Source organism: Phyllopteryx taeniolatus, chromosome 4, assembly GCF_024500385.1.
Source record: "Phyllopteryx taeniolatus isolate TA_2022b chromosome 4, UOR_Ptae_1.2, whole genome shotgun sequence".
Classification (NCBI taxonomy): Eukaryota; Metazoa; Chordata; class Actinopteri; order Syngnathiformes; family Syngnathidae; genus Phyllopteryx; species Phyllopteryx taeniolatus.
The window spans coordinates 15,014,718-15,026,328 of NC_084505.1; the positions used below are offsets into that span (position 1 = coordinate 15,014,718).

An 11,611-nucleotide genomic window follows, 5' to 3' on the forward strand; every position below is an offset into this window, starting at 1 on the left:
CCAATATGCAAGTAAGCAAACACCTTAGATGTCTGCTGTGTCTTCTCAAAAATCATGACGGTACGGTATCTTTCAATGTGGAGAAGAGTGTTGCATCCATTGATCTAGAATACAGTTGTGCCCCAATTTACAAGTTGAATTTATACTGTGACCACACACGTGAGCCAACTCGCTCATGTCAAATCAACCAAATCAACCCTGAACCCTAATTTGCCTCCAGGTCGGCACTCAATGAGAAATGGTTCTCAGTTGCCAAATTAAATTATTATACTGATTTATACTGTTAAATTACCATTTGTTCATGTTAAGTGAGCAATGACTGCTAATTTAACTGCGAGGGATGACTATTTAACATTACAAATATTAAAAAATACACTAAAATACTGTTGTAATCCACTGTGAATTTAGAGCTATTCATTTATAAATTATGTTTTATGCTATAAAATTTGTTATTTATTGTCATTGTAAAATGATTAATCTAACTGCTAATTTACGAGCAAGGATGACTATTTTACAATCGTAAAATACAGTAACAGGCTGTTGTAATCCACCGTTAATTTAAAGCTTTTAAAAATGCTGTTTCATGCTCTTATTGTTGAATTACGAATACTGCCCCCGCGACCGACCTCGGATAAGCGGTAGAAAATGGATGGATGGATGAAATACAGTATCATACTGTTGAAAAGTCATCATAAATTAACATACACAAGCGAACACGTGGAAAAAACAGTTTCACAAAAATGGCAGTCTGTTCGTATGTCCGAATGTTCGTAACTTAATTGGTTTGTAACTTAAATGTTGGTAAATATGGTTAGACACAGTTTAGCGATTAACGATGATCACCAATCTTACCGATATAATGTCCTGTATAGCAGGTCTCTGGAGATAGACAGCTACTTCTGGTTCTAACTGTTGTCTCAATTGTAACATTCAGTCATTAATATCTCAATTGTGAACATTTTTTTGGCGCATGTCTTTTGGGGGAAGTTAAGTTTATTCATGTAGCCTATAATTAGTTACAGTAGCCTACAGGTTCTGTCTGCTCATCTTGGGAAAACAGTCAGCGACAAGTGGCTCCTTTAAACTACTTTTTAGCTTGATTTCTCCTTTCCCATCCAAGTCAGGAAAGGCCTGATTTAACGAATGCCTCTCATGATTATCCTGTAGTTTGGGGTGTGTTAAGAGTGATTTTTACTCCTCCATCCGCTTGGAAAATGCACAAGATCAACAATCGTAAATGTTTTTAAAAATGTTCAATATTACGATCAGAAATCCTTAAAGTCCCACAAAACAGGCCAAAGAAAATGTCTTGTAAATTCGACACACCACGGAAAAGAGCAACGTAAACAAGCCGGACAATGAGTGAATGGATAAAGAAAAATTGCAAAGTATCTGAAATCAGGCTTCAAAATGATCAAGACTTTAGACATTCTTTGAGCTTCCAGGTGCTGTGGGCTGAGCTAGATGCTCTGAAAATCCCACCTCCAGCTGTCAATCAAATACAACCCCAATTCAAATGAAGTTGGGACGTTTTGTTAAACATAAATAAAAACAGAATACAATGATTTGCAAATCATGTTTAACCTATATTTAATTGAATACACTACAAAGACAAGATATTTCATTTTCAAACTGATAAACTTTATTGTTTTTAGCAAATAATCATTAAATTAGAATTTTATGGCTGCAACACGTTCCAAAAAAGCTGGGACAGGTGGCATAAAAGACTGAGAACTGAGTTGAGGAATGCTCATCAAACATCTGTTTGGAACATCCCACAGGTGAACAGGCTAATTGGGAACAGGTGGGTGCCATGATTGGGTATAAAACGAGTTTCCCTGAATTGCTCAGTCATTCACAAGCAAAGATGGGGTGAGGTTCACCTCTTTGTGAACAAGTGCGTGAGAAAATAGTTGAACAGTTTAAGGACAATGTTCCAACAATGTACAATTGCAAGGAATTTAGGGATTTCATCATCTACGGTCCATAATATCATCAAAAGGTACAGAAAATCTGGAGAAATCACTGCATGTAAGCGGCAAGGCCGAAAACCAACATTGAATGCCCGTGACCTTCGATCCCTCAGGCGGCACTGCATCAAAAACCGACATCAATGGGTAAAGGACATCACCACATGGGCTCAGGAACACTTCAGAAAACCAATGTCAGTAAATACAATTCAGCGCTACATCCGTAAGTGCAACTTGAAACTCTACTATGCAAAGCAAAAGCCATTTATCAACAACACTCAGAAATGCCGCCGGCTTCTCTGGGCCCGAGCTCATCTAAGATGGACTGATGCAAAGTGGAAAATTGTTCTGTGGTCCGACGAGTCCACATTTCAAATTGTTTTTGGAAATTGTGGTCGTCGTGTCCTCCGGGCCAAAGAGAAAAAGAACCAACCGGACTTTTATGGTCGCAAAGTTCAAAAGCCACCATCTGTGATGGTATGTGGCTGTGTTAGTACCAATGGCATGGGTAACTTACATATCTGTGAAGGCACCATTAATGCTGAACGGTACATACAGGTTTTGGAGAAAGATATGCTGCCATCCAAGCAACGTCTTTTTCGGGGACGCATTCTGCACGTGTTACAACAGTGTGGCTTTGTAGTAAAAGAGTGCATCAAGCAAGAATGGGAATGAATTTCACCTACAAAGCTTCAACAATTAGTGCCCTTAGTTCCCAAACGTTTATTGAATGTTGTTAAAAGAAAAGTTGATGTAACACAGTGGTAAACATGACCCTGTCCCAGCTTTTTTGGAATGTGTTGCAGCCATAAAATTCCAAGTTAATGATTATTTGTTAAAAGTAATAAAGTTTATCAGTTTGAACATTAAATATCTTGTCTTTGTAGTGTTGTCAATTAAATACAGATCAAAAATGGTTTGCAAATCATTGTATTCTGTTTTTATTTGTTTAACACAACGCCCCAACTTCATTGGAATTGGGGTTGTACTAATTCTATCCGGATTTGCTGCTCTTCTGCCTGCAAACAGTTTGAGAGAGGAGCGACACACAGCACATGTTTTCGCGGGCCGCAGAAAGTCGTTCTGCCCATTTGTTTCCATTGAAACTGTTAATCAACGGAGGGACCTTCGTTGTGTACTGTCGGATTGGTGTGGGGCCGCGGGGTAGCGGATCCTGTGCCGTTCGCTGCTGCCTCGCAACACAACACGCGTGCGGCCAGATGGCAGAGACATGTTAACCCAACTTCAGGGAAGATGTATTTTTTCGAGCTGTGGGCATACTTTGATGGGCATACTTACTGCACGCTATACTGGTGGAACTGTGTCCATTATGAATGAAGAAGTGGCCTATGCATGGAATTAGGGCACTTGGTGTTTACATAGTGAGGCACGGAAAGTATACTCACGCCCCATAAAATCAGGAAATTCTATCTGGTGATAAAAGGTTCTTCAGCCATATCTCAACAATTCAGCACTATATTGTTTTCAGACTTTGCACAGGTTTTCAGCACTTATCTTCAAACATACTTAATGTATTTAGAAACAAAACAAGGATTTACGTTTTGGGGCACTTTAAGTGTGTGGCAAACAGTGATGAAGGCATATGTGGTCTCTCACATTTTAGAAATCAGTCAAGATGTTAAAAATGATTCTGTGTGTACCAGGCGTCAGACTGAAAGCTTCATCAAAAAGGTGCACCCGAAGCAAAGCAGAGCAAAACTGTGGGAGATGCTGCCTGGTGTGTGCGCAGCCAATGTGTCCCATTCAATTGAAGACCATGAAGTAGAAGAACAAGTAATGTTTTGACAGACTTACAGACTGAAAAACTTACAGGATTTGTGCACTGTAAAATGGACACTCTGTAGTCACAGCATGTTTATGCAATGTGGAAAGTGGACGTTTTCACCCAAACCAAATGACTCATGCTTACGTAGTTGATTTTTAAAAAACTCCTCCATAATTGTTCACTGCTTCATTTATTTTAAGTGCCATTTGTACATTCTGATTGCGATAATTGTGATGTGTCAGGCACCCATGCTTTGTGTGTGTGTGTGTGTTTCTGTGACTGTGTGTGTGTGTGCGCGCGCACGCAAGCGCACGGATTTTGTAACGCTGCTGATTTTCAAAGGAACTTCAGAGTCCTACGAAATAAGCATGCGTTAAAGGATTTGGAGGACAGTTTGTATGTCACGATACTTGTGCCACCCTTAATCGTAAACCTAAATACGAACACGCCCATCGTTTTGAAAAATTACAGTATCACCCACAAATCTTGAAAGAAATTCCTGCTAACTTGATTTTAATCTCTGTGTGCTTTGTGGGTGTTTTCAATAGTTGTAAACTGCATGACTCTGTGAAATATCTTCTGCCAACTCCCTTTTTACAATCCCAGCTCTTGGTCAACCCAAGATAAGCTCACTATGTAGTTGAAGCGAACACAATCTCTTGAGTGGATTTGGAGTTGGGCGGCTCGTACCTTTCTCATTTGGTTGTCTTCTGGAGTTGTTACTTGTAATGCCTTGTGAAAGTCACGTCACGTTCCTATCCTGTCAATGACATTAGGCTGTAAATTAGCAAGTTGTCGGGCAGAGAAGACAAAGGAATCCGAGGCTGAACACAAACCGTTCTCGAATACTGTTTTACAGTATTCAATACCATTTTAGAAACAATCAATACTATACCAAAACACAATAGTACAGCACATAACTGTGACACATACATCCTATGGAGCAGTTCAGAATCAATATTCAGCTAGCAAAAATGCAAAACATTCAAATGAAATACATCATACTTACCTGCGATATTGAGTATGAAATGTATTAATGTGTGCAGTGCGCTACAGTTTGCTAGTTGAATATGGCTCACTCTGACCAAACAAATCAGAGGATGTAAAAATGCTGACTTGGATGGCCAGTGCCCTGGCCCTGTGAAGACAAATTTGAAATCTGATTGGTTCAAGAAACAGTCTCATTGCAAAATGTTTGAATTACATTGGCCAGCACTATTGATTCTGAAGGCCCTGGGCAGATTAAATTAATGTGGCGGCACATAGAGGCTGAAATATGATCGGCCAAAAAAAATCTGACATCTACATGCATACACTGGAAGCAGTGTAGCCAAAAGAAATGCTACGAAATAAAGAGAAAAGACTGTTGGCAATACATTTCTGCAAATTTCATGGAACAAATATTCAAATTTTGGTTGTAAATGTAGGTCAGTTTTTCTGGTCGTGTTTGGGCCAGCAGAGAAGGCCTTGCAGTTTAATACTGGTCAGTATTAATTAGTATAAACAAGATACCGCTCAAATTATTAAGGTCTAAGGTGATTTTTGTCTATGATGCATATCACAGATTAAAGTGTAAAAAGAAATTCAGCACTGTAATGTCTCATTACTCTGCTCCAAAAACATCCTGTGTCTCTTTTTCATTCAGCTTTGTTGAGGCTGGACCACCTTTCGGGATGACTGTTACAAAAAAAGAAAAGATCCGTACGATCGAATAGTGGTTAGCACATCTGCCTCACAGTCGAATGGTCCTGTGTTCAAACACCGGCTCTGGCCCTCCTGTGCAGAGTTTGCATGTTCTCCTTGTGGGGTTTTCTCCAGGCACTGTGGCTTCCTCTCACATTCCAAAAACATGCATGTTAGGTGAATTAAAGACTCTCAATTGTCCATAGGTGTGAATGTGAGTGCGAATGGTTGTTTGTCTACATGTGCCCTGTGATTGGCTGGCGACCAGTTCAGGGTGTCTCGCGCAAAGTCAGCAGAGACCCTAATGAGGACGAGTGCTAAAGAAACTGGATGGATGGATGTTGCAGAAAAGTTAAAGAGAAAGCATTACACGAGCAGTGATGATCTTTAAATAGAACTGAGTTCTCGTAATGTATGCTGAGGTCTTCACAAGTTGAAGGATCGCTCTAATGCTGTGGACACTGGCACTTATTCCATAGTTCTGGACTTTAAAACGATGTCTGCAGAAAAGATTCCCACCCAAATAGACTCAGTAGTAATATTAGGCTTGTTTTCTGATGCCAGACTTATAGTTTCATATTTTGACCTGCCCACATTTTGGTCCAAATGCGTGTGCCTGCTGATATCAGTGACGGAAGATGAGGAAGTTTCCTTATTTAACTAGTACATGTTCTGCAGCGTTATTGTCACCTATATAGAAAGTCTGGATGTTTTTTTAGAAAAATATTGAGGTTAGATACATTTGAGTAGGCTTGTTTTGTTCAAATCGATCGCTCCTGTTCATTGCAGAAGGAAGACATGGCGGCATATCGATTTTGGCGATGCAAAAGGGGTGTTCCCAGGGATATTAGTTATTTACCAATTGCTCCATATGATATGGATATTATTGGAAATTACTGCCAGTTTCATTTTCTTGTTTATGAATACCGGTCACGTGCATGCTGGACTGTAGGTCCTTTTAATCCTTTGATACTCTGAAGTGAGGTGTCACAGACTTTGCCGATGCCGAGCATGACATCATGCATAATTGTCAACATTGTTATTATTATTACATTATTTTGAATACGTTTCACTATAAATCCACAAAATAATAAGAAAAGGTCAAACATAGCGATTGTGCTGAATGTCTATTAACTCTCGGTAGCATGGCTGTAATGTGAATTTGTCACAGTTGAACAGTTTGTCCATTGTCTGGATTTTTCACAGCCCTGTGAATGAAAGAGAGGAAGAAAGAGAACATCACAACAAGTGGTCTATTGTCTGCTTCTGCGCAGCACCTTCAAGTGAACATAAGCTCAAAACAGTATCTGTTATTTTGTTGTATCCCAGCAACCAGTAGTGTGTCACTCACTACTCATGCTTGAATGGCACCTATTGTCTTCCAGTTTGGTTTCATTCACCTAAGCAAACATGAAGACTGGTGCTTTCATATGAATGCTTGCTGATGGTCCATCCGGATCATTTTTTACATAAGTCGTCGTCTTGTGCCATTTTATTATTTGTTTTACAGGTTTTTCGAGAGAAAAGAAGAGTACTTTGACAGACTATCTCTACCTTCCAATTATGTGATTTGTTGCATGCTTGCAGAGTTGCAGACATCTCTTCAACACATGTTTCCCATTGAGCAGAGTTAGCAGTTCTTTTTAGGATCAAGAGTGAATCACGGCAGTGCACTGCTGTACACTCCTCGGAGCCTCCTGTCGATGTACCACACCCTACCGCAGGCATTATCACATCCTGTTCAGCTATTCGGCCTCTACTCTGCAATAACTTCCCAGCATGCAACACCTATGCCAAATGTCCAGCACACAGAGTTATTGACATGCACAACCCTAGTGCCTGCATACAATGTGCGTTTGTGTGTGTTTGTGTGTGAAAATTCACCAGCATGTGGATACAAATAGCCGGCATCTGTTTTAACTTAGGTAAACACACAACTGCGACGTCAATGGCTAGCTTACCTTGGATCATTTAACAACTAATAATAATAATAATAATAAAGAATTATTGTTGGGTGAGGGTGAGATGTCACATAGTGGAGATAAGTACTATAGTTTGGAGAGACAGAAAAATCAGTGGAGCATGTTTCTAGTTGTCTGCTGTTCTACGGAAGCTTGAACATTTACTTTTGATGCTTAATCTCTTCCTGTTTTTGTTAACAATGCAACATCGTGTAGCGAGATAAGAAATACATTATATTGACCTCAAGGTAAAAACAAGTCTTGATATTTCCTCAAGATGCTTTTACTTGACTTGAGAAAATACATCAAATAGTCCCCGTGCCGCACCCTTCCTGAGATCAGATGTTGAAACATTAGAGGCGAGTTTTACTATTGCACAGCCTCCTCTAGCGGCAGCACATAAAATGCAGGTAGAACAAGAAAAGTGAATCAGAGAAGCTAGTGGGGACTTTTAAAGGGAGGTACAGTACATGTATAACATTTAAAACCTTTTTTTTTTTTCAATGGGAGCTGCAACACACATGATCAGGGGGGGAAAAAAACTATTTGTGTGTTTACCGATGTGGTGTCAGTGGTGGTTCGAAGTTGAACGGCACCCTGTGCGAGAATGCGGGAGGAGACCCCGGAGACGGCCCAGGACACGCTGGAGAGACTACGTCTTTCGGCTGGCCTGGGAACGCCTCGGGATCTGGATGAAGTGGCTGGGGAGAGGGGAGTCTGGGCTTCCCTGCTTATGATACTGCCCCCGCGACCCGACCTCGCGGTAGAAAATGGATGGATGGATGGATTAAAATGGAATAAGTGGATACTTTGATGTTCCGGGAAATTGATAGCAGTCATTTAATGCATAGTTCATAATTATCCCTCAGGATAATCTGTCAGAGACAGTCGATAATCAGGCCTATGTGATTTTCTAGGGAGGGAAAATGCTTAACCCCGTACCCCGCTTAACAAGTGAGAGCTTTAACCTCACCCCTTGAAGGACAACCTCATGTGGAACAACAATTAAAGTCACTGACGTGATTAAAACACGAGTGACAGTATGAACACATGCTTTTCACTGGCTTGCTGCGATACACACAGACATGCTGCAAGTATGCAGTTTTGGAGAAAACGTACACAGTGTGCATGCCTGCATGTGCACAGCAAGGAGCTGCAGAATGTGTCTAAAGGAGTGAATTAAGAGCTGAGAAGAGAGAGGTCCAAACCACCTTTTGTTCATGTTTGAGTGAGCATTCATTCTGTGAGGTTTTTTTTGGATGGGGGAGGAAGTGTGGGCGTGGAGGCTTTCTGGGAGGTGTTGACGGAAGCTATGTTAGGATTGGTCACTGTGCCATTATTCTTTAAACTCGCCTAACTTACACTGCTTGCCCTTTGGACGAGAATCATGTGTGAATTAAGGCCAGTGTGTATGTTTGCCCAAATTTCGGTAAGAACAACATGAACTGTTGGTTTTTATTTCATCATAAAACTACAGTGAACCCCTAATAAATTTTCTCAAGATGATGTAGCAGTAAATATACTAAAGTGGGAAAACAGGTCCTAAGGAATACTGTAAAAAGTGTGTTTTAATAAATTTAAATGTGTGGGAGGGGGGCAAAATTCAAAGTTTTTTAGAAATCTCTTTATTGCATATTTTCACGCATCACAGGTTGGTCTGGGAATTTCCTGCGATAAACTGGTTTTCACTCATTGTGAACTGTTATACAAGTCTTCTTTTCTGGCTTAATGAGGCTTAACACACCTTCCAAAGCAAGATTGCATGAATCTCAAGAGAATCTCTTGTGTTTCAAGAGCGCGGTTACAGACCAAGATGTGTTCATCCAAAATGTTTTCATATGACCTCTTCAATAATATCACTTTTCCGCACCTCTCAGATGTGAAGCTGTGGCAACTGGCAACAAGATCCAATTTCCATTTTCATTTCCTCACTCAGGTCACGGGCGTGCACGAACCTATCCCAGCTATGTTCGGGTGAGAGGCGGGTTACACCCTGAACTTGTCGCCAGCCAATCGCAGGGCACATATAACAACCATCCGCACTCACATTCACACCCACGGGCCATTTAGAGTCTTCAATCAACCTACCACGTTTTTGGGATGTAGGAGGAAACTGGAGTACCCGGATAAAATCCACGCAGGAAAGGGGAGAACATGCAAACTCCACACAGGCAAGGCCAGATTTGAACCCGGGTCCTCCGAACTGTGAGGCAGATGTGCTAACCAGTTGTCCACGGTCCCGCCTAGTACAATATAATATGAATCAGAATTAAGAACTTTTGTCCTTGTCTTACATTTCTCCAGCAGACGAATGAGAGAGGAAGCACCACTGGCAACAAGAAAAGGAGGAATGGCAGTTTTGCAACAAGAGAAAAGAAGAGCACTGTCCCACCAGACCCGGCCAGCAGATGGAGCTCGAGTAGAAAAAGTCTTGAAAGTGGATCCTTCCATTTTCTATTTAATGCAGAGAAATGATGAAATTGGGACAAACGTGTGAATAAACATGCTTCACAGACTTTATAATGCTGCTTTGGAATTATTTATGCAGTTTGTGTCCGCCAGCCTCTGAACTAATGGAATTCCTGCCAGCTCTCCGTGTCCTTTCTCTGCTATGAGGGCCTCTCCTCCAAATTGCTAAAGCAACCTTTTCTCTTCCTTCCCGGCAGCCACTGTTTCGTGGAGCCGTGGGCAAAACGGGATCATTGTGAGACAACGCGGCGGGATGGGATGGGAAAACGTGTCATGCCGTGATTGCTGTGGATGCCCGGCAAGATTTGTAAACTGCCCAAACATTTGTCAGAGCAGTCATGGTGTGGATGAGAAACTTAGTTAACCGTACTAGAACGGGGTTGAGTGCGTTTGCGAAAGTTGACTTCAAAAGAGAACTATATTTGAAATTATATTATACTTCACAAGTTTCTCTAAGTTTCTGTAATGCTCCAAATCAGTTTAGGAGTTACAATCACATTTATTTTATTTCTATTTTTCTCCTCAGGAAACCAGTTCCATTTGGAAGTGCAGCGATACCTCGCCGTAATTAACTGAAATACTTGGCATATTTGTTTATTATGATGAGTATAATAAACTCAAGTATAATTACAAATGTAATTGAGGATCCCGTTCAGTACTGGGATAGGCAAAGGTGCATATATCCAAGCCTACTGTATACAGGCTTGCTCCCTCCTCAGTAATGTGTGAAATGGTTTTCTCAAAGACCTGGGAGGTTATTTCTAAAACTAAAGACAGTAGATAAAATATTGTTTCTTAATAATAATAATTTGAAAATAAGAATAAAGTCCTCATTACCCCAGATTTTATAAGCACACAATAATGACTGCAATAGTTGCATCAACATTGCATATCCTATTGAATTTGTATATTTTATACCATACCATTGTGCACACATTCATCATAAAAATATTAGATGAATGAACCACATTAAATCATGTTATTTTGTTGATGATTCCTATGCGGACACTGTTGAAAGACAGCAAAAAAGTACCAATACAAATATTGTGGTTGAGAATGACAATCAAGGTTTTCTCATGCAAGGAGGAGTGCACACGAAGCCTCGCGTGATGAAAACTTCATCTGCATCCCGTTACACAAAATGGACCGCTTCCAAGTTGCGTTACACCCTACCACGTCCAATCAGGTTCAGCTGCGTGACATCCTGGATGTGTCAACAACTACTGCAGTTTAACAGTTGACACTGAGGAGCTGCTCCTCCAGTTGGAGTCGGTGTTTTTTTCATCCAGTTTCAGTTTTTATCAAGTATAGTCAAATCCATCCATCCATTTTCCGTACTGCTTTTCCTCAATAGGATTGCGGGCGTGCTGGCGCCTATCTCAGCTAACTCTGGGCGAGGCGCAGGGTACGCATGGAGACAATCAATCATTCACACTCACAGTCACACCTATGGGCCATTTAGAGTCTTCAATTAACCTACCATGCATGTTTTTGGAATGTGGGAGGAAACCGGAGTACCTAGAGGAAACCCACGCAGGAGCGGGGAGAACATGCAAACTCCACACAGGCGAGGCCGGATTGGAACCCGGGTCCTCAGAACTGTGAGGCAGATGCGCTAACCAGTTGTTCACGGTGCCGCCTAGTACAATATAATATGAATCAGAATTAAGAACTTTTCTCCTTGTCTTACATTTCTCCAGCAGACGAATGAGAGAGGAAGCGCAAACATGTCTCATCTCAGT

General features: G+C 41.0%; 1 protein-coding gene across 1 annotated transcript in view; it reads right to left on the reverse strand.

Moving 5' to 3' along the window:
* Positions 1-4,470, reverse strand: part of krt94 (keratin 94) — a 10,947-nt gene extending 6,477 nt beyond the window's left edge. The window contains exon 1 of the mRNA XM_061769822.1: positions 4,447-4,470. Coding sequence (XP_061625806.1) covers positions 4,447-4,455 — 9 coding nt within the window. The 5' untranslated portion in view covers positions 4,456-4,470. The remainder of the gene's footprint in view (positions 1-4,446) is intronic.
* Between the last annotated feature and the right edge of the window lie 7,141 nt (positions 4,471-11,611).